Genomic DNA, 24,018 nt, shown 5'->3' on the forward strand with positions numbered 1-24,018 from the left:
AAGATTCCATGGATTTCTAACAAATTCTGTTTGCGACATGAGAAATTTTATAGGGCACATGATTTGTTTTGTCCAACAAAGACATGAATGAAGAGAGGCAAAGGCAAAAAGAGAGACAGCATAAATTAAACCTCACATCAGCATTGAGTTCAAGTGTGGGACCCATCTGATAAAAACAAAGCATCTGTAAGGAATGACTATAATTATACATTCAGAATCACTAGCATTGTCCTCATTATTCTCATCATGGTGTACATGTGTGTACATGTGTGTTCATGTGTGTTGGAGAGCACATGTGCCTGCAGCACACATGTGAACATCAACGGACAACTTCATGGGGTTGGTCCTCTCTTTCCACACTTATGGGAGTTCTGGGGCTTGAACTCAGGTTGCCAGGCCTGCACACCAAGTGCCTGTACCTAATGAGCCATCTTGCCAACCGTAATTAAATATTTTGAAGCAGGTAAAAAGCACTAAGTTAAAAATATACACAGTGATATATTTATAAAGGAACTGGTATAATCTCCAGGATTTCCTGTTAAAATACAACAATCTCTTCAAAAAATGTTGGGGAAGAAATATGATTGACAAAATGTTGACATTGGGTAATTGACTTAGGTTATTCACTATAATCACCTCTCTTTTGTTCATGTTGACAAAGTCCTTCAGGAATCTGTGTATGTATAAAAAAAATTAATTGTGTTTTATGCTGTGTCATTAAGTATGACTACTTCATGCAAGCAAAAGTATCTGACTTCAATCCCCATTACCCATATGAAGAGGCCAGAGATGAAAGCATATACCCATAATCTCAGGTCTGGGGAGGGAGGGACTGGAAGATGTCTGGGGCTCAATGGTCAGCCAAGTTAGCCAAATCAACAAGCTTCGGATCAGTGAGAGACACCACCTCAGAGATAAGGTGGAACACAGCTGAGGAAATGGATAGTTGAGTATGTCCACATACATGAAGACACATGTTCATATACCCTCACACAGGTGCACACACACAAACATCAATACACAGACACAGACCACTAAAAAGTTTCAGAAACAATCAAGACTTAGTAGATACAAAAAGAGTGTTAGAAAAAAATTCTTACCAAAATCATCTTCAACTCCATCATAAAGCTCACTAGATCAGGAGAGTGCTTCATTCTCTAAATCAAAACATTTTGAATTAATAACTCATGAAATGAATGCTCCACTCATTGAAACTGAAATCAATGTGACAATGGATTAACTACATCTAAATCTTAACAGTATTAATTAATAAAACACTGGTCATTACTTCTATTTCTACCAATTTCATTTAGAAAGGGTAACTAAAAGTTTTGTCTTGGCTTGCTTTCCACTGTTGTGATAAACACCATGACCAAAAGCAGCTTGAGGAGGAAAGGTTTTCTTTCCACTTAGAGCTTGTAGTCCATTTTGGTGACCAGGGACTCTAGGCAAGGATTGAAAGCAGAGGCCAGATGAGCACTGTTCACAGCCCTGCCCAGTGGCTTGCTCAGCTTGCTCTCTTAGACCACACAGGATTCCCTGCTAGAGGTGTATCATCACAGTGGGCAAGGCTTCCCACAGCAATCACTAATCAAGGAAATGCCCTACCAACCTGCTGACTGGCCATCTGATGAAAGCAAGTTCTTGACTGAGGTTCCTTCCCAATAGCTCAAGCTTGTGTCAGTCAAGTTGATTAAAACTAACCAGGACTGCCTCCACGTCTATTTGGGTAAAATGTAGTGAACTGTGGATGATTTCACTTAAAACTGCACACTTGCCTCCATTCCTTCAGTACTCATCACTGAAAAATCTAACACATGTAGGAAAGCATTATTTTAAAAGGAGAAGTGTAAGGGCAGAGTAAAGAGATGTGAACAGAAAGAACATAAAATATAAAATTCTAACTTCTAAAATCTAGTGTGGTGGTTTGAAAGAAAATGTCTGCCAAAGGGAATGGCACTATTAAGAGGTGTGGCCTTGTTAGAGGAAGTGTGTCACTGTGGAGGTGGGCTTGAGGTCTCATAGATGCTCAAAATATCACCCAGTGTCTAAGAGCACTTTCTGTTTCCTGTAAGATGTAGGACTCTCAGCTAATTTTCCAGCACCATGTCTGCCTGCACACCACCATGTCCTGCCATGATGGTAATAGACTGAACCTCTGAATTGTAAGCAAGCAACCTCATTTAAATGTTCACTTTATAAGAGTTGCCATGGTCATGATGCCTCTTCACAGCAATAGAAACCCTAACTAAGACATCTAGTTAATGTATTAGCTAGATTTATTAATGATAGTATATACTTTGCTTCTTGACCTTTAAGACCACGGATAGTCATTTTCATCCTTTCACAGCTAATCATCCTAATTTAAAAAGAAAAATATTCACTGAAATAAAAACTATTATGATAAAATGGCAAAAACAGCTATCCCCTATAAACTGAATGAATGTATCAGAGATATGGTGTTCTATTTCTGCAACATGTTTTATTCTTAAAATAACTATAGAATAAATATCTTAGAATGCTTTCTCAGAACACTACATCATTTCTCTGCTTGAAAAAAAATACTGCTTGCTTTGTGTTTCTGTTTTACATTGTGATGCATTGCACTAGCCCCACATTGTTCAAAACAAAGCTAAATGTAAACTTGTTCCATGTTTTTAAAAGAGAAAATTAAGAGCCTAAAATATCTGAACAGTGCATGAAGGCAAATCATTCCTATAACATGGCTCTGGTGGAATGCACACCTGTGGAGTAAATCTTACATGACTGGTGCATCTACATGGAACAACTTCCATCAAAGCCCTGTGACCCATAGTCCAGCAGCTGAATCCAGCTCAATACCTTGTTTTATAATGAGTTTTACTAGAATGCAGCCACACCCATGTGTCCTTTGTTTATGGCTCTTTAGTTGCTGCTGTCAGAACAGAGTACCACAACTGACAGGGCTTGGTCGTTTATGAAAGCTGAACAACTTTTATAAAAAGTTTGTTGACTGCTTAGGTCACATTTACTGAAAGTACCATAAGAGAAAATTAGTAACAATCAACTGAACCTTGGAAAAAAACCAAAAAATTAAATGCTGAGTTTTCCCTGCCCAGCTGAAGGCAGCAGGAAAATAAGTGATGGCAACTTTAGGACTCTTTTTCAGAATAAGCAGAGGAAAATGAGATATTTGTTCCACTGTTTGCTTAGCCCTTATGAGCACATTTCTCGGGCTATTCAAATGACTCAATGGACTCATTCTTGAACTTCTGTATATAATATCCACTAGTCACAAGAATGAGGGAGCAGTAAAGAGAGCAGAGGTATCTCAGCATTCCATTAAAGCAATGCAGAGCTTACACAGCCAGCACAACATCTCACACTCTTCTACTCAAGCAGTTCATCCCCATACTCCTCCGTGTCCGGTAAAACTTCATGAGTGAGCATCCTTGGCCGTTATCATCATAACTGATCTTTAACACAGAATGTAATACAGAACCCCAGGAAAATGACAAAGATCATTATAACACGTGCAGTTCTACTAACATTTATTTTTCTGGAAGAGACATTCCATCATATTCACTTATTTCAGTAATAATTTCTTTTACAATGTTTTTATAATCTTCAAATGACTTTTCAGATAGGGTATACCAAGCACTAAGAATAACTAAGTTAATGTGGCCAAGCTCTCTCCTTAGCCACCCTCAGCTCCTCTCTTTATGAAAGGTCACAGGGATCTAAGTGACTGACTTCCTTTTCACCTTTCCTCTTCATAAACTAGAACTACAAATTCATTATTGCCATACACAGTCTAGGTCCAGATTTTTTTCCTATCAACCCTCTATAAGTTCGGTAGAGAAATCAACCAAGAAATGCATATGGATGGGGTGACCATGTTTGGAAACATAAAGTCTCAAGGCTGGAAATCAATTTCAAACCCAATGCTGCCTTGACAGTTGTTGATGATTCCAGAAAAACCTCTATGTAATACACAATGTTTAAAACACTTGAAACCTACAAACACAGCAACTAATAAAGCAGCGTGTTTACAAACCAGGGCTTTAAAGATAAATTTAGCAATTTCTATCCTCATTTTGAAGCATAAGACTTTTAACAGACTTACCTGTTGGACTATTTGACGGTATTCATTAAGTATATTTTTCAGTTGCCAGCTACACAGTAATCTGAAATTTTAACAGGAAAAAAATTTTGCTATTACAGGGAGAAAAATGTATTTCTATGCTAACAAACATGTACATATAATAAAAAATCATATAAGCATAATTCTGACAAGTAAAGAAAAATATTAACCACTCATACTGCTGAAAGTCTCATCACTTCAAACATAGACAACAGCTATTAGTAAACAGCATGCTAATAACACATCTTTTCTAAACTATAACATGTCCAAATGAAAACTCCATTGAAGTAGACACCTCAACACAGTAGGCAGATATAATACACAGTTTGGATCACAATATATCAAATTTACACTTGAAAAACCCTATGTACAATATATTCTCCATATTCTACATTGATATAACTGAACTGAACAGATACTTTTAATTATATAGGCGTTGATAAGTTCATCACCTCCAGCTCACCTCACCTCAACTCAGTACACAATATTGGTTAGGTCAATAATTTTAATTATCAAGATGTAGAAAGTCTTGAGTTTGGGGTTGTAGAGATGTCTCAGGAGTTAAGAGCACTAGCTGCTCTTCCAGAAGATACAGGTAAGATTCTCATGACCCATATGGCAGTTCATAACTGTTCATAACTTCATTTCCAAGGGAACCAAGGCCCTCACCTATCTCTCTGGGCAATAGGCATTCAAATGGTTCACAGACATATACAAAAAAACACTCCTATACATAAAACAAAAATAAGTAAGCGGCCCAGGTGTGGTGGTGCACAACTCTGATTCTAGTACTTGGGAGGCAGAGGCAGGGTATCTCTGAGTTGGAGTGTTGGGGAATATTCAATCACACTGTGAATCTCAAGTTTGGATTTCCACTGATTAAATAAAATTAACCTTGGATCAGGAGGCTGAGTTAGCATCTAGTTGACAGAAAGTAATCATAGAGCATAGGGGCATCTGGAAGAGATAGAGAGACACAGGAAGTAGTAGTGAGGGGTTTGGAGTGGTACTGCTTTTTCTAGTTTGGTGGAGATGTCAGCAATGAAAGAGAGTCAGCTAGTTGCTACTCAGCCTCTCTGAGCTTACAGATTTTCACCCCAGCCTTTGAATCTCGAGTCTTATTTATAAACAGAAAAAGAGATTTAGGTAAAGCTACTTTTATTGGCAGCAATAGGGCTGATGCCTGTGGGAACATGCCCTGTCCTGAATGGCAAGGCTGCTGCTGGAAAAGCAAGCCAGTAACTGCGGAGTTGCAATTGCTGGCTGAAATAGCATCAGATTAAGGCCCGGCCACTGTGCCAAAATTAAAACAACATTTGGTGCTCAACATGGGGAACAACCACAGGGACAGTGGATTCATGACAGCCAGCTCTTCCACAGTTGCCACCTGGGCCTTTCTTTGCAAGCACTGACAGCAAGCAGCTGCCACTTGCCAGGACTCTGGAAAGTAGGCTTACACTTGGAAATTGAAGGAAGGGCTTGAGTTCACCACCAAAACCACACACAAACAGGGAGAAGTCAGAAAATTTGGTGAGATACCTAGGAAGTCCTTTAAAGAAGAGTTAAATAATATTAAAAAGAAAATCTTTCCCATGTTAAGAATGGGGAACATCAAAATGCAGGGCACTAGGACCCTGTATAGTGCTACCATGGACAGTTTGAAAATGGAAAATTTAAATGAGGGGACAAATGACTTAGATGGGATTGACATAATGCCAATTATAATTACTAATAGTTTGGCAAGTAATATTTAATCCTTAAAAAAGTGGTTTGATAACTGACAAATGTGATAATTTGACAAGCCATAGAAAGACTTCAATAAAATAGGAAAACTTGGCTAATAACATGCAAGTCTTAGAAGGACTTACTATTGATAAGATACAAGCTTTAACAAGACCTACTAATGAAAATAACAATTATACCTTGACACAGAGAGAAGAATTTACAGTAGAACCTACTGCACCACTGCACTATGAAACTGAACAGCAGGGGCCTAAGGTTATTAGAATATCAACCTTAATTTATCCAGTTACCATACAAGAATGACCACTAGATAATAGATACCCCTAAGGCTATGCAGAAGTAACTAGAATAAAGTAGAAATGTTAGATTTGAAGAGATTTAAGGAAGCAGTCATTTCATATGATATGTATTCACCACTGGGGAGGCAGATGTTAAATTCACGGACAACAAGGAAGAGAATTATTCCACAAGAATGGAAAGATTTAGTTACAGAATATTGGAAGCTGGTCCTCAGTTACAATGGAGACCATGGTGGAGATAGGTAGTGAGGGTCCTAGAACAATGAGGAAGGGCTAAAGGTCATGAAATTTCCCAAGACTAGCCTCTGGGTGAAGGCCACTATGCTGATTTACAAAGGCAGTCTATATTTGATGATAACACCTTGGTTCTATGCTGTATAGCAGCTTTGAATGCTTGGGACAGGGCTGAAGAAGCAGGAAAGAGGACTGAGTCATTTACGAAAATTATACAATGCTCAAAAGAAGCCTTCACTGATTTTTTTTTCTTTTACAAAGATTAACCTCAGCTGTAAATAGAATGATGTTTGATCCAGATGTTGGACAAATATTAATTGAATATTTGGCTTTTGAAAATGCTATTTCAGAATACAAAAGGGTGATTAGGCCTTTGAAGTCAAGATCAGCACCCATAGATGAGTGGATCCAAAATACTGATAGTGGATCTCACACTTATGATACTTGAATAGGAGAAGTGATTTCTAAAAATTTTAAGAAAAATCAAAAGGTCATATGTTTTAATTGTGGTAAACTAGGTCATCTGAAAAGGGGTTTTAGGCAAGGTATTCTGAGAAACAATGTTTTTTTCTAGAGATAATCCAAAAAGAAGGCCCCAGCCTCTGGAATATGTAGAAGTTGTGGCAAAGGCCAAAGTTGGACTAATGAATGCAGATCAACATGGGACAGGTAAGGTAGCCCTTTGCCATTAAGAAACACTGTAGTGGGCCTCTCACAGGCCCCAATGTCAAAGCTGGCTCAATCAATCATTCTCTGTCTACATTGGGGAAATCCCTCCACAGAGCAATTAAAAGACTTAATGCCTGTTATTAAAAGCCATACTGCTCTGGATTGCAAAACAGCTTCAGTAGATAAAACAAAATTTTCAGGAGAAAGCATAAAACAAGTATTTTGACAAAATTCTATAAATGTTCAAAGACCAAAGCTAAAAATACAAATAAATGGCATTGAAATTGAGGGTTTGGTTGACACAGGTGCAGATGTAACAATTTCACCAAAATCTTGGCATCTAGATTGGCCTCCTCAGGAGGTAAATGTTCAGCTTCTAGGGATTGGAACTTTATCTCAGGTAAAACCAAGTGCAAGATGAGTCAAGTGTAGAGCCAGAGGACAGATAAGAAAATTAAAACCATATGTGGCTAACAATGAATATATGGGGATGTGATTTGTTGCAACAATGGAAAACACAGATTAACATTCCTCCAATCTCAGAAACAAACCATAATTAAAAGGTATTATCAAGGACAGTTATTGACTGTTCAAGTTGTACATAAGCAGGGCATAACAGCTACTGATCTTTCAAAGGTACCAACAGCTCTTTTAAAATGGTTAACTGATGAATTGGTGAACTGTGTTGACATCAGAAAAATCACAGGCATTAGAACAGCTGGTACAGGAGCAGCTGAATGTTCAACATATTGAAAAAAATTGACCAGTCCTTGGAATTCTCCTATATTTGTTATTAAATAGAAATCTGGAAAATAGAGAATGTTAACACATTTAAGAGCCATATATAAGGTGATTCAACCAATGGGCTCTTTACAGCCTGGAACTCCCTTGCCTTCTTTATTACCAAAAGGATGGTCTATTATAGTGATTGATTTAAAGGAATGCTTTTTTGTTCTATCTTCACAAGAACATGATAGAGACAAATTTTCCTTCACAGTGCCTACTTTTAATAATTCCCAGCCTGTAAAAAGGTACCACTGGACCTCCCGCTCCCCTAAGATCTTTTTCCCCTGACCCTTACCCTCCATTACTCTCCCTCACCCCCGGTTTGCTAATGTAGATCTCATCCATTTCTCCGTCACTGGGCAAGCAGGAGGTCATAGCTGGATCAGGAACAGAGTGGTAGAACAAGGAAAGAGATACCATGATAAATGAAGACACCATGGGAATAGAAAGACGCAGAGTGCTAGAGAGGTCCCCAGAAATCCACAAAGATGACTACTGGCAATAGTCGAGAGAGTGCCTGAGCTGACCTACTCTGGTGATCAGATGGCTGAACACCCTAACTGTCATGATAGAACCCTCATCCATTGATTGATGGAAGCAGATGCAGAGATCCACAGCCAAGCCCCAGGCAGAGCTCCAGGAGTCCAATTGTTGAGAGAGAGAAGGGATCATATGAGCAAGAGATATTGAGACCATGATTAGAAAAAGTACAGAGACAACTAGCCAAACTAGTGGTTCACACATGAACTGTGAACCAATAGCTAAGGAACCCCCATGGAACTAGACTAGGCCCTTTGGATAAGTGAAACAGTTGTTTAGCTTAAACTGTTTAGGCAGCCCCCAGGCAGTGAGACCAGGACCTGTCCTTAGTGCATGAGCCAGCTTTCTGGAACCTAGTTCCTATGCTGAGACACTTTGCTCAGCCTTGGTGCAGAGAGGAGGGTATTGGACCTGCCTCAGCTGAATGTACCAGGCTCTGCTGACTCCCCAGGGGAGACCTTGCCTTGGAGGAGGTGGGAATGGCAGGTGGATTTGGGGGGAAAGGCTGGGGGTGGGAGGAGGGAGGACAGGGGAATCCGTGGTTGATATGTAAAACGAATAGAAAATCTCTCTCTCTTTTTTTTTTAATTTATTTATTATGTATACAGTGTTCTGTCTGCATGTATCCCTGCAGGCCAGATGAGGGCACCAGATCTCATTACAGATGGCTGTGAGCCACCATGTGGTTGCTGGGAATTGAACTCAGGACCTCTGGAGGAGCAGCCAGTGCTCTTAACCTCTGAGCCATCTCTCCAGCCCCGAAAATCTCTTAATAAAAAGAAAAAAAAAGGTACCATTGGACTGTTCTTCTAAACGGAATGTTAAACAGCCATTGTGTCAATATTTTGTACAACAGCCATTAGAACTAATTTGTAAATAGTTTCCTCAATCCATAATTTACCATTATATGGATGATATCTTATTGGTTGATTCAGACATGGATGCTTTGGAAAAACATTTGATGAAGTAAAGAGAATTTTTGCCTTGTTGGGGACTACAAATTGCTCCTGAAAAAACCACAAAGAGGAGACTCTATTATTTATTTAGGATATAAGTTAGTTTGCAGAAAATTCAACCACAAAGTACAAATCAGGAGAGATCAGTTATGAACTCTTAATAATTTTCAAAAATTGCTGGGAGATATTAATTGGCTATGGCCCACAACTGGATTAACAATTCAAGAACTAAGTAATTTATTTCAAACCTTAGGAGGTGATAAAGACTTAAAAAGTCCAAGAAAACTATCAGCTGAGGATAATAAAGAATTGACTCTGGAAGAAAAGAAATTACAGGATGCACATGTGAATCGCTTAGATCCATAGTTTGATTGTACCTTCTACTCGTTAACCTACAGGAGTTCTAATGCAGAGAGATGATAATATCTGAGAATGGATATTTTTACCACATAGAGTAAAGAATTAAAGACCTATGTAGAAAAAGTCTCTGAATTGACTCTGAAAGGAAAATTAAGACTTCATCAATTAACAGAAATAGACCCAGCAGAAATTGTTGTACCTTTTACTAATGCTGAAATTGCCTCATTATGCACAGAAAGTGAACACTGGCAAAGAGCTTGCGGTAATTTCTTAGGAAATATTAGCAACAAATATCCTCAAAACAAAAGACTTCAGTTTATAAAAAGAACTAATTGGATTCTTTCTCATATAATAAAAGGAACACCAATTTCTGGAGCTCCTACATTCTATACTGATGCAAATATATCAGAAAGGGCAGGTTATAAATCAGGAAAATTAAATAAAGTGGCTCAAAGTCCTTATGATTCAGTTCAGAAATCAGAATTATATGCTATTCCCATGGTATTATTAGATTTTCCAGAACATCTTAATATAGTTGCTGACTCTCAATATGCAGAAAGAGTTGTTTTCAATATTGAAACTGCTGAACTTATTCCAGATGATTCAGAATTAACTTTGTTACTTATTCGACTATAACGAGTAATCAGAAATAGAAATCACTCTTTGTCTATAACACATATCAGATGCCATATAGGGATACCAGGACCTATAGCACAAGGTAATGATGAAATTGATCATCTATTGGTAGGAAATGTGCTAGAAGCCTCAGAATTTCATTAGAAACACCATTTTAACAGCAAAGATTTGAAGAAAGATTTTTCTATCACTTGGCAACAAGTCAACAAAATTATAAGAAAATGTCCTACTTATTCTCTGTATAATCAAACTCCATTACCTGCAGGAAGTAACCCAAAAGGTAGTCAAAGAAATGAAATTTGGCAAAATAATATGTTTCATTTTGCAGAGTTTGGAAAATTAAAGTTTGTGCACCATACCATAGGTACATAGTCAGAATTTCAATGGGCAACTGCTTTAAGTTCTGGGAAGGCTGATTCTGTAATTACACATTTATTAGAAGTCATGGCCATTATGGGGATAACTGTACAAATTAAGACAAACAATACTCCAGCACATGTCTCTAATAAAATAAAACAGTTTTTTGGTTTTTTTTTGCATGTTACAACATGAAGAATATTACAGGTATTCCACACAATCCTACAGGCAAGCAGTTATAAAAAGATTTAATTGCACTTTAATAGAGATGCTCAATAAACAGAAAGAGGTAATAAAAATAAACCCAGATAAAGATTCCACAGTGTTGTATTGACTCTAAATTTTTAAATGCTAATGAAATGGAACAATAGCTGCAGAGAGACACTGGATGATAGAAAAAGTGATGAATTAAATAAATCAGCCTATATATCCTAAACATGTGTTGACCTCAGAATGGAAAACAGATTTATTTGTGTTATGTTGGGGAAGAGATTTTACCTTTTTTCCACAGGAGAGGAAAAGCTATGGATACCATCAAGATTGATAAAGATTGGATTCAAACAGGAGAGACTTCTTGATTAGGAGAGGTGATAGTTCATCAAACAGCTTGGTCATTAAATCCAAGCTAACTTATAAGACTAATAAATGCTTTTCATCTGATCAGATTAAAAAAAATAACTTTTTGATATTAAAAGATAATACTTTTTCTGTTGTCAAAAAACATTTTGCCATAACAAAGATATAACTTGACCAAAAAGTACCTCCCTGGTGTTAGGGTTGGAAAAGAGTTTTGTTTTTGTCTTTCCAGGAGAATAAAAGTATCCAACTAAGGAATCTGAAGACCACTGGACAAATGAAACATGTGAAGAAGAATGAACCATCCAGGGAAAACGTCCCCAAAAAGGAGTAAAATTGGCCTAACAGTATAACACATTTTCAACAGGATAAAATTCCATAAATCTTCCAAAATGATTGTTTTTGCTGCTCTCTATAAACATATAAAAAGTCAATGGTCTTTTTTGTAGTCCCAATTCAATTAAAAATCAAAGCTGGTTTTGGAATTAGAGCATGGCTCTCTCCTTCTCTAAACCCAAGCATGCTTGTTAATGAAAATCCAAAATCTTTGTCTCATGTCAGAAGCCACCTGGTATGGGACAGAAGAAAAACCAAAATTAAGGGACGATTCTATTGCCACTAATCTCATAATCCTTTGGCTTATTTTCACTCTTTAAAACTTTTCTTAAGATATAAATATTATCAGGTTAGGGATTTAGCTCAGTGGTAGAGCGCTTGCCTAGCAAGCACAAGGCCCTGGGGGGGGGGGGAGATATAAATATTATCTCAAAATTTGTAAGATTAATATATACATATATTTAAGTTATCTGCATGATATTAATGGTCATATAGAGCACTAACTAATTCTAGAAATAGGCTTCATCTAGCTTCCTATATGAGATTTTGGGTTTGAGTCTAAAGCAAGTAACTAGGAATTAAGTTTGTGTACCCCAGAAAAGCTTAATAGATTGTGGTCATGTAACATCTCTGAGATTTAAGATGTTTAATTTTTCTGCAGTGAACTGTGAACATTCCTAACAGCAGCCTTTGAAGTCTCCAAAAGGATGATGGGGCCCCACAACAATGATTCCTCCTACATTGTGTAACACCAACAAGCTGACAAACACCACCCAAAGACCAGCTTTGAATTATAAACTGCTCAGGACAATTTCAAGGCAGTTAGTTGAGATGGTCCAGTCTCACAGAATATTCCAGCCAGGACTTCAGATAAGCCCTGCAGTTTCCCATAAAACGAGACTAAACAAAAAATAATACAGTTAGTTCTCTCGGGACTTCAGATAATCACTGTACCTTCCTACTACACACAGCCTGTACAACCAATGTTACAGCTAGTTTTCCTGGGACTTGAATGTGGTGGTATTTTGTTCCCCAAAATATTGTGCACCCTAATAAACTTATCTGGGGTCAGAGACAGAACAGCCACTAGATACAAAGGCTAGAAAATGGTGGCACTCACACCTTTAATGATAGCACTCCAGAGGTAGAAATCCCTCTGGATCTCCATGAGTTCAAGGCCACATTGGAAACGGCCAGGCATGGTGACACACACCTTTAATCCCAGGGAGTGGTAGTAGAAAGCAGAAAGGTATATAAGGCCTGAGGACCAGAAACTAGAAGCATTTTGGCTGGTTAAGCTTTCAGGCTTTTGAGCAGCACAGTTCAGCTGAGAGCCATTCGGGTATGAGGACACAGAGGCTTCCAGTCTGAAGAAACAAGATCAGCTGAGAAGTTGGCCAGGTGAGGTTAGCTGTGGTTTGTTCTGTCTCTCTGATGTTCCAGTGTTCACCCCAATACCTGGCCTCAGGTTTGATTTTATTAATAAGAACTTTTAAGATTCCTGCTACACTTGACCATTATCTCAATTTTCTCAGGGTCCCCTAAAGATGAAATCACCCCCCAAACAACATTAAGTAATTTTAAGATTACAATGCCAAGAGGTGGAGTGGGTGGGTTTTGGTCATACAGTGGGTTATGAATGTTTGTCATCATTTAGGGGGTATTGGTTGCAAACTGTTACTGGTCATGGTAAGGGAAGAAACTAAGCAAGAGAGGTTGGATTCAAGGATCTGTTTTAGAAAGAAAAAAAATGGGGATATGGAAAGGATAGGATAAAGACATAGATTACTGAATCTACTTAAACTAAAAAGCAACTATTAATCTCAAATATTTTACATTGGCATGGATTTTTATACATTGATACAAACTTAAGGTTATTTTTGTTATGCTGTATATATGTTTCTACTCTTGTTTAAGATACTGTAACTATACAGTTCATTTTAAAATATAATGTATATTTAAGAAATACAGGTTAGTAGTTAGTTATCTATAATAATCAAACTTGTAGTTATGTTAGGCACGTTTTCAAGGTTAAACAGAGATACATATTTTAGATAGGTGGTCTTCAAACACTTCAGAGACCTGGAGATTATGGCATTTATGATGTTTTAATAATCTAAGGCTTTTCATGACAATGAGACCCATCTGCTCCTGGCAGCACCAATTTACTTCAAAAAAGGAAGATGGGCATCAAAGAACCTCCGTATGGAGTTTGTTTTCAATGTGGCAAAGTTAGCCACTGGGCAAGAAACTGCCCTTGCCTCAACTGGTAACAGTAGGTTGTCCAAATTGGATGAGCAGAACACAAAAGAAGGCAACTGCCGAACTTTGCCAAAACAAGGTAGGCTAGTCTTTCAAAATTACTACTTCATAGAAAAGTCTGTCAGATATTCTAGGCTTGAAAGCTGGAGATGGATGCCCCAATGATGCAGCGGAACCTTGGGTGACCATCCAGGCATCCAGCTACTTTTGTCATTTCTATAGTTTTTGAAGTTGTTTGCTCTGCTCTTCCTATTTACTCAGGTAATATTATATCCTTCTTGGGTCTCTGATGGAGTTGAAGATCAGATAGTTAAAGTTATAGTTTTCTTTGTTAACAAATTCAGAAAAGAAACTCACAAAGGAAGTATAAGGTTTATAGGCTAAGAGACATAAAAGCTTAAATTGTTTAAGCTTTCAATCTTTTAAAACATTGAAAATATTTTGAGGTCAAAAAAGATAGTTTTGGGTTGGTGATACAAGTTAGGATGAAAGTAAATTAGATACGAAACATCGGACTCACCAAGATAGGATAGATAATAGAATAGTTTCTCTGAATTAGCCAAATACAAATGGACTGGACATTGTGAATGCAATATTTACTTGATAACTGTTCTTATTGTATATAGTTTTAGTTAGAGTTAAAACCTTTTCTTTTTATTTAGACAAAAAGGAGGAAATGTTAGGGGATATTTAGTCACACTATGAACACCGAGTTTGCATTTGCATTGATTAAATAAAATTAACCTTGGGTCAGGAGGCTGAGTTAACAACTCATGGATAGGAAGTAATCATAGAACATCAGAAGGCATCCAGAAGAGATAGAGAGACACAAGAAATAGCAGGGAGGGCTTTAGAGTGGCATAGCCTTTTCTGGTTTGGCTGAGTGGAAGCACGGGTATTTTGGAGACACCAGCAAGGACAGAGGGTTGGCTAGTTGCTACTCAGCTTCTCACCCCAGCATTTAAATCTTGAGTCTTATTTATAAATAGAATGATAGATTTAGTTAAAGCTACCTTTAATGGCAAAGACAGGGCCTGTGCCTGTGGGAACAGACTTCCCGCCAGGTTGTGGCCTGAGCAGCTGGGCTGCTGTAGAGAAGCAGGCCAGTAACTGCGGAGTTGCAATTGCTGGCTGAAGTACCATTAGATTAAGGTGCAATCACTGTGCTGAAATTAAAACAACATTGGAGGTCAGCCTGATCTACAGAGGGAGTTCCAGGGCAGCCAAGGCTACACAGAGGAACCCTGTCTTGAAAAACAAAAAATAAACAAATAAGTAAGTAAGTAAAAACAAATAAATAAATGAAATCTGGGTTTTCTCCACCACCACTCCCTCTACTGTGTGTTAAACTCCATCCCCACCCCACCTTCTCTCTTAGTAGCAAAGTGGTCTTTGCAAATGTCCCCCCCATCAGGAGCATTTCCACCAACATGCTTCCCATCCCTTGCTACCAATATGGTCTCTTATTAATGATACCTTTACTGTGGTGTCCCCTAGCTTATCCTTGCTATATTTTTCTCCTCAATGAATTAAGCTGCTTAAGTACATATCAACTTCAGAATTCCATGACTCTTCCTTCCATATCCATGTATCTTTTACAGAGAATTTTATAATTTTCAATTTCCTTTTTCCTCACCCATTCACTAAAAACCCAACACAACCTCTACTTATGATCAGTCATAAAATCCTTGTGTTTCTACTCTTAAATAGCTCTGGTTTCTTTTTCTTTACTCATAGACACTGAAGGTAGAACTGGTATTTGTGCCCTACCTTCTGAAGAGCTATTTCTGTGACAGTCAGTTTTCCTCACACTGCATACCAGGACTGAGATGACAGAATGGGTCTTCCCAAAGTATAAGACTATGTGTGTGCAGTAAGTATCACTGAAAAGCTGTGGAAGTTTTCTAATCCTTCACATTGCTCCCTTAAATTTCTACTCAGAACTTGTTAGAGAAGTATACACAATTGTTGTTTACTGCTTTCAATAAAAACAAATAGACAATTGATGTGTTAACTCTGAAAACTAACAGTGATTTGCAAATGACAAACTGGTTTGAAGAATCAGAAATGTTTTGGGGATATTGGCACTATGTTGATAAACTCAGCAGAACTATCTGGTATCAGGCCACCTATTCCACTAACACATGTATACAGGCAAATACCACATCACCTTGCCTTCTTCAGTTGCAGATCTTTAGGCAGCACTATTCTGAGGTGAAAGTCACTTCCCTGTGGAAAAGAAAAGTGCAAATTTACTTCTTTCACTTAATGCCAAAAAGTTAATGTCACACAAAACATATTGTCCTATATTTATAAAAGATACCAAGTTTAGCTAAATTTTTATACTTGAAAAATATAAGCAAAAGAGTGTATACATATATGTGTATACATATACATATATATATATATATATAGGAAATTACGCATCATTTAGATAGGGCCAGTAATTTTTTTTTGTTGTTTGTTTGTTTTTCAAGACAGGGCTTCTCTGTGTAGTTTTGGAGCCTGTCCTGGAACTCTCTCTGTAGACCAAGCTGGCCTCGAACTCACAGAGATCCACCTGCCTCTGCCTCTCAAGTGCTGGGATTAAAGGTGTGTGCCACCACTGCTCAGCAGGACTGGATTTTTAAAGAAAAAGACACAAGGAAAAGAGATACAATGAAATTGTTAGGAAACATGCAAAAATTTATTTCTTAAAGTATAAATTTATCAAAAAGAATATTGCTTCAAGTTGCTATGGATGAGGAAGAAAAAAATGACAATATAAAATAAGAATATATAATATATTCAGATTTTAAGTTTGCAATTTCTAAGTTTTAATAAAATGAAAACAAGTTATATAGCCTCAGTGTTTAGACATAACAGACAGTTATAGGGACTAGAGAGATGTCTCAGCAGGTAAGCAGCTTGCTGCGCAAGCATGAAGATCTAAGTTCAAATCCCAGCACCCGCATAAAAAGCCTGTAACCCCAGTAGGGTGTCTGTGGAGGCAGGAGGATCTTGGGGCTTGCTGGCCTCTAGCCTAGCTCCAAGTTTAATAAGAGACCATGTCTTAAAACAGCAGAGAATGGCAGAACAAGACAGCCAAAGTCCTCTGCAACCTACACATATACACACCAAAGCAGGTGTATACATCAGCATACACACACACACACACATACACACACACACACAAACGCGCACGCACGCACGCACGCACGCACGCGCACACACACGCACCCTGAAACAATTTATATAGTTAACTTTCAATAAATAAAATAAGTAGTACATTAACTTTTTAAGTCTAAATATTCACTATTTATACAAAAATTTTCTCCAAAGTCTACAGAAAGGAAATTGTGTTCTTTGAAAAAATATATTGGTTTTACTTTCTTTCAAAAGCAGCTAGGTAAGCGGTTTAAACTCTGTAGCTTAAATAGGATGATACAAGAGAAATCTGAGCAAAAACAAGTAGAAGACAAACAGAAATGTAATCTTTTACTCCAACAATATAAAATGAAAAGAGTAATAAAATGCTTGAAAAACAATTACCATGTGGAATTTTAGCAGACTCCCTCAAAGCAGATTCAAAAACAGAGGAACACAATTAAATGTACCCCATAACCTTTACTTTCATGGTAATATTACAGTTCTGACTTTCATTACATTTAAATGTCCTTTAAAAAAATGAAACAAAATGTACTACTGACCTTTTCAAAAGGTCAAGTAACAATAATTCACTATTTCATTAAAGCACTAAAAGGTATTATGTAGTAACTTTAGCCTAACTTCATAGACACCCCACACACAGGTCTAAGAACGATATGAAATACACAGTGTACATGAACGCAGTAAAAGCAATTCTACTTTACCTGAAAGAAAAAAATTCAAAGTCCCAGATTTGGGAGATCCAGACATTGTAAAAGGTCAAATGGGCCAATACTTGACTTTTCCAAGAAAATATACAAAACTAGATTTTCTATACTTAAAGCAACTAAATAGTATTATTCTTTCTCAAAACGCAGATTTTTCAAGCTTCCAGACAATAAAAGTACAGAGCTGTGTAAACCTGAATGTCCTGACACGCCATATCAAAAAACTACAGTGATTAATAATCTAAGCAAAAAAAAAAAAAGAAAAAAGAAAAAGAAAAAAAAAAAGTCAAAATTTCCATGTTTGCAACCAGAAGTCAGAGAACACAATAACTTTGTAATTACTTGTAGGAAGGAGGAGAATCACTTTTGAGTAGAGATTCTTCTGGGATTCCAACAGCAATGAGCATTTGAAGTATTATCAAATAAAAAAAAACACAGAAGAAAGAATGATGGGGTTGGTGTTAAGTGCAGAAGTAATTACCAAGAATTCTGGGAGAACAGAGCAACAATAAATAAGAGACCTAATATGAACCAAATACTCCAGGAGAGACGGCAAGGGCAGCCGTGTGCTGTGCTCTCAGCACTCAGAAAGGTGACAGAGGAGGACCATAAGTTTGAGGCTTGCCTGGGCACACAGTGAGGTACTATTTTAAAAAAGGAAAAAAAGAAAGAGTCAAGGGGATGTCTGAAAACATTTCAGAGCAGGAAAAAGATTGGGCAGAAACACCCTTTGGAAACTGCACAACAGAAAGAAAAGATAACAGTGAGAAACTTAAGTTTTTAGGACAAGACTAACAGCCCACCACTTATCAGCACTCCCCCAAAAAATAATTCATCAAGTAAACTGCACTTTCCTTCACCAACAAAAGAGGGCATTCTTGAATCAGAAATTTCACAAACTATTGCAAACACCAAAGCACTCACAAACTCAAGGATCTGTGTCTCCAATCCAAAGGTGTTGTGATAGACAGAGAGTGAGAAGCAAAGTGTCTCAGGTGATTCGGACCCCAGGAGAACAGAACCCATGAACACACTAATTAGAAGAAGGACTACAGTGTCAGGAAATGAACATTTTAAGAACAAGATGTCTAAAAGCCAAGACCAGAAACTGAAAGAAGCGATGGACTCACTGACTAAACTCAGAGAAGAAATTAAACAAATCACAAGGACGTTCAGATGAGAGAATAAGTTTAAACATGAAAAGGAAGAACAGAGTAAAACAAAAGTTCTTAACAGTGGAGTAAAAGCAAGAAAAATGCCATATGACCATGAAAAAATAAGGATGGAGCAGAAAGCACCAGAGAAAGTCCAATCCACACGCCACAGTAGACACTGAGAGGATATTTACAATCACAACCTAACTCCACTTTCTGAAAGTCACCACACTAAAATGGGCACAAATACATGAGAAAAAATGAGTCATAATAATACAGTCTGAAAACAATATCAGAATTTCAAAATAAGGAGAAGGGGCCAGACAGATAACTCATCAAGCCGGAGTGAGTCCCTTCCCGTGACTCATATGCTGAAAGAGTGAACCATCTTCCTCTTAATCCGCTGACCTTCAGATTACACACTGTAGCATGCATGTACCTGCATACATGCACATACACACACATGCACATAAACACATATGCACATACACACACATCCATGTACACACACAAATGCACATACACACACACAAAAAAATGTAATTTTGAAGGAAAAAATTAAAAATGAGGTTTTAAGGAAAGTACTGAAAGCTAGGAGACATAGAGCATGCAAACCAGTCTTGTTTTGGAAGGAGGAAGCTGAGGGCGGAACCCATGGATTCACACACACTAGCACAGGTTCTACCACAGAACTAACTCCCCAGCCTAGTCTACAAAGGAATCTTCCAGCTTGTTCAATCCTGGTATAATCCAACCAGCCAAAGTAGAAATCCTTGTAATATAAGAGCCATTACATACAGTACCAGAAAAGTATTGCTTCACTGGTACAGCCAAATTAATCTCTGCTCATGTTTAACAAAAATAAAAGGAAATCTTAAAGCAGTTGGACTCTCCTCAAGTAATAACTACCGCTTACAAAAAACATTCATGGAAGGCACACTAACAAAGCACATTAGATAGTCGAAGAAGAAAAGTAAGGCCCATAATGGGGAGAAAAACCAAGAGACACAAATCCAAAAACAGCATGGATTCTAGAATTGAGGGGGAACTAGCCGCTATCTTATGGTGGCACTCACACACATTATGAGATCAAGAACTGAGACCTCTGGCCAATAGCTATGTGAATAATAATCTTGCAAGCAGCTTCTCTGCCACTATCTAACTTTGAGACAGTCAAAGTCTGGCTTATCTTTATTGGAAGTTCATAGGAGATCCTCCCGGCTCAGGACTCACCCACCAAGGTGCCTCCAAATCCCTGATCTGCAGAAATGGATAATTAGTTCGTCATTTTGTTTGGAAACATGAAGCAGTAAGAGCTAATCAGTACAAGGTCAGCAGCACAGCCCTGAGGTATCGACTGAAAGAGTGACAGGCACTAGGAGTCTGAGGACTGAAGGTGGAGTCCGGAGAACCCAGATAGAAGCTGTCTACAATCTCAGTTCTCCCCAGGAAAACCAAAGGGCCTCAGGGACATGATGGCTAATGACACTACCTGGAATTGGCAAGTCCATGTTCAGCAAGAGACCCTACCGTAATAAGTAATGTGAAGAGCTATTGAAGCAAACATCCAATGTAAACCTCTGACCTCCTACACACAGGCACAGAGAGAGAGAGAGAGAGAGAGAGAGAGAGAGAGAGAGAGAGAGAGAGAGAGAGGAGAAAAAAAGGAAGTATTATAAATAATTTAAGCCCATAAATTCAGAAACCTGGATGAAATTAATTCCTTGACTAACGCAATCTACCAAAGCTCACTCAGAGCCTAATAATAGAGAAAACACCTTTCATTCTAGTCACAAATAATTCATTCACATATAAATTGATTGCTAAGGCACAAAAAAAATGTATCCATCCATAAGTTCCACAGGTAAATATTTTATACGTAATGTTAATTGTGGTACAGCAAAACTAAAAGTTGTAACAATGACTGAAAGTAGAAAATTTAGAAATGTTTCTACTTAACTAAACCTGAATGAAGAACTACAAGTAGAAATTATGTAAGCTCCAGAAAATAGTGATCAAACACTATATGTAAGCATCTAGGCAATACTTTGAAAACAGCAAGATGAGGAAAACGCAGTGCCAAACGCAACACCTTAGAAACCTATAAACAGAAAATGTGCTGTCCTGGCTCCTTTGGGACAGTGCAAACAAAATAGAGGAGGTGACAGTCACAATCCCACAGTCGGTCAAAAAGAACTAAGATCCGACAGCTATTCCTTAGAGTAGAAGGCACGAGTGGTGGAGAGGTGGCAGGAGAGTGCTGGGAAACAATCACTGGGCATCAACCACTATTACTAACCGACTGGAGCCTGGAGTCAAGAACCGGAACGCTGTGGTATGTGTATGTGTGGATGTGTAATGGCCCAAAGAGCTCACCAAGAAGTACCTGTTAATTCCAAAAGAAAACCTGGCAGAAGTCACTCTAATCTGGAGATTGATGTTATCAACATCAACCCTGGGAGCAGGTGACTTTGTATGTCTCAAGGGGAACACAGCACTCTTCTGAGTGCTCCTGCCCCAATGCATTACCAGAATTTAATGGTGAGAAAATATCAAACCTAATAAACTGAAGGCTTAAAAATAAAAATTCAAGTTAATAAAAACAAACTAAAAACTTCTCCAAAATAAGAGATAAGATCATTAAATACACCCGTGAAAATTATACCAGAGAGCAGTTTTAGTAACTGTACTGAAGTTAGGTTTGAGTGGACCCTTGTTTTTTTATGAAATAAATGCTAAATTATTTAGAGATGAAGAAGCAAGAACTATGTCTATGATTTAATCTCAAAAGGCAAGGGAAATGTGTGTACAGGACCAACCACAATCACGCTCTGGATAAAACTAGTTGTGCTGGACAGTTTTTAGATAGTATTCAAGACTTAAAGAAATACAAAAATTAGAAATAACCTCCAGCAAAGGCTGATTTGCTTCCAGGGGAATCTGATGGCTGTAATTGTTTCTTAGAGTGCTACTGCAGAAACACACAAGTATTCTGTCTGTCCTATCTAGACCTTGCCTGGTATGTGAATAGTTCAACCTCCAACACCTCACACATAAGAAAACTTCAGCTTTTCTGAATGTCTGTCTCCGTGAAAGTGAAAAACATTTTAACTGGATATTTCAACAGTTAAGCAAGAAGAGGTAGATAAAATACATTTTCCTTCTACGTTAATAAAATATAACCTCTCTTTTTTGAGATGTTCACATGGTTTTGAAAACACATAATGAAGCCCAAGCTTCCTGTGTGTTCCCTCGTCATACAACGTTTTCTTAACTCCCAGTAATGCTTAGGGATGAGGAAAAGTCTCACTCTGAAGCAGACTTGATAATGTGCTCAGTATGCTAGAGACTGTGCATTAAGGAGACCGCAACACACATGGTAATTAATGACTCCTGTCACTGATGGAAACTTACACACTCGAGTTTAATATTTAGAGGACAAGTCCAAACTCGAAATTCTAAACTAACTTAATTTGTTATACCATGGAGAGGCGGGAAATGAGATTTTTTTTTAAACAGCCAGAGCTTCGGAAGTATCTAATGCTATCACCGCCAAGGTACTTAGCCTCTCTACATTTCCCAGGATTTGATTTCAACTATAAAATGGTGGGGTTTGGATTGTTTTTAATTTGAATCCAGAGTGCTCTGTGAATTTCAAAGCCCTGTGAGTGCAGTAACAGAACCCGGGGAGGGGCTCCGCCAGGAAACTGACCCCCCTGCTGTTAGGATCTGCAAAGCTGCACCCCACTGTCAACCTCAGGCCAGCCACCTGCCAGCCGCCCCGCCCTCCCGCAGGCGCCGGCACCGCCCACAGCGGCCGCGCAAGCGCAGTGCCTCGGCGCGAGTCTCGGCCCGGCTGGCCCGGAGTCAGCCACGGCGGCCGGCTAAGGCTGCGCCGCGAGTGACAGGCTCAGGCGCGAGAGAATGACCCCGCAGGGTACCTGAGCCGAAATGAATCCCTCATACACGGTTTTCTCCCGGTTCTGAGGAAGCAGCAGCGGGAAGTGGCGCAACAGGTTAGCTTCAGTCTCTGCCATGGCGCGCAGGAATGGCCGCCGCACATGCGCAGTCTGCGGCGGGAGGGGGCGGGAACCGGCATTGGCGGGAAGAGTCCAGTTCAGCTGGGTCAGCTGGTCCAAAGACGCAGGGGATGGAAGCTCACTCTCAAGGCCACGGGTCTGACTGATGCAAATTATTCTGGCCTTGACTGTAAGAAAAACAAAAACACGAGAAAACCCTCTTGTTGGTTTTATGGAAGACTGCTGCAACTCCAGGGCAGTCTTCCTCCCCCGAGAAAGCTCCTACAGTGCTCACATAGCATACAGCCTTTACCCTGAACCTGAGTCTCTCCTGTTCTTGTGTTAGCTCTAGAATCGGTCTCCACATACTGCCGATATACCCCTCAACCAACTGCATGTGTAAATAAATGGTAGTACATTCATCATGTATATTGTATGCTGGGTGTAGTGAGTGGCATATTGTGTTTAATCAGATATATGTATTTGAAGGACCTGCATGTCAGTTGAGGGAGATTCAATTTAACCCTGAATCAGTTCTGATGCCGTGCACTCTCAAATACAGCAAAAACATAAGAGACTGAAGATGGACTTGGTGAACTTTTTCTCTGACAAACTTTCCTATACATTTTGCTAATTTAGGAATTTTTTTTTTTTACTCATTCCCTTTTACTAAGTGTTGTTTTAAGAAATTTGCTAATATTTACCATACAATAATTTGGTATTACAGTGAGTCACTGTTGACATTATTTTTAAGATATCACTGTAATACGCCAAAGATTGTGCAAAGATAAATAAGATATTCCTCTTTTGTATCCTTTTTGCCCTCTCTGTAGATTGGATTTTTAAAGATTTATAGTTTGATATAATTTGTCACAATATTCTGGATGCTTAGAGAAAACAAGAATAGCTACAACTGTGGTTAGATTAGGTTACACAAAAATGGTGGTTCTCAACTTTCCTAATATTGTGACCCTTTAATATAGGTCCTCATGTTGTGGTGACCCCCAACCACATAATTATTTTTGTAGCCACTTCATAACTGTAGTTTTGCTACTGTCATGAATCGAAGTGTGAATATTTTTGGAGATAGAGGGTTGCCGAAGGGGTCACGACC

At 38.4% G+C, this 24,018-nt stretch overlaps 1 protein-coding gene across 1 annotated transcript in view; it reads right to left on the reverse strand.

Annotated features, from left to right (window-relative positions):
* Fancl (FA complementation group L) overlaps positions 1–22,933 on the reverse strand; it is a 75,791-nt gene extending 52,858 nt beyond the window's left edge. The window contains exons 1-4 of the mRNA XM_059275251.1: positions 22,827–22,933; positions 16,048–16,106; positions 4,106–4,166; positions 1,101–1,157 (exon numbers count right to left, since the gene is read on the reverse strand). Of these exons, the coding sequence (XP_059131234.1) occupies positions 1,101–1,157; positions 4,106–4,166; positions 16,048–16,106; positions 22,827–22,922 (273 nt within the window). The 5' untranslated portion in view covers positions 22,923–22,933. The remainder of the gene's footprint in view (positions 1–1,100; positions 1,158–4,105; positions 4,167–16,047; positions 16,107–22,826) is intronic.
* Positions 22,934–24,018: the final 1,085 nt, after the last annotated feature.

Source organism: Peromyscus eremicus, chromosome 10 (assembly GCF_949786415.1).
Source record: "Peromyscus eremicus chromosome 10, PerEre_H2_v1, whole genome shotgun sequence".
NCBI lineage: Eukaryota > Metazoa > Chordata > Mammalia > Rodentia > Cricetidae > Peromyscus > Peromyscus eremicus.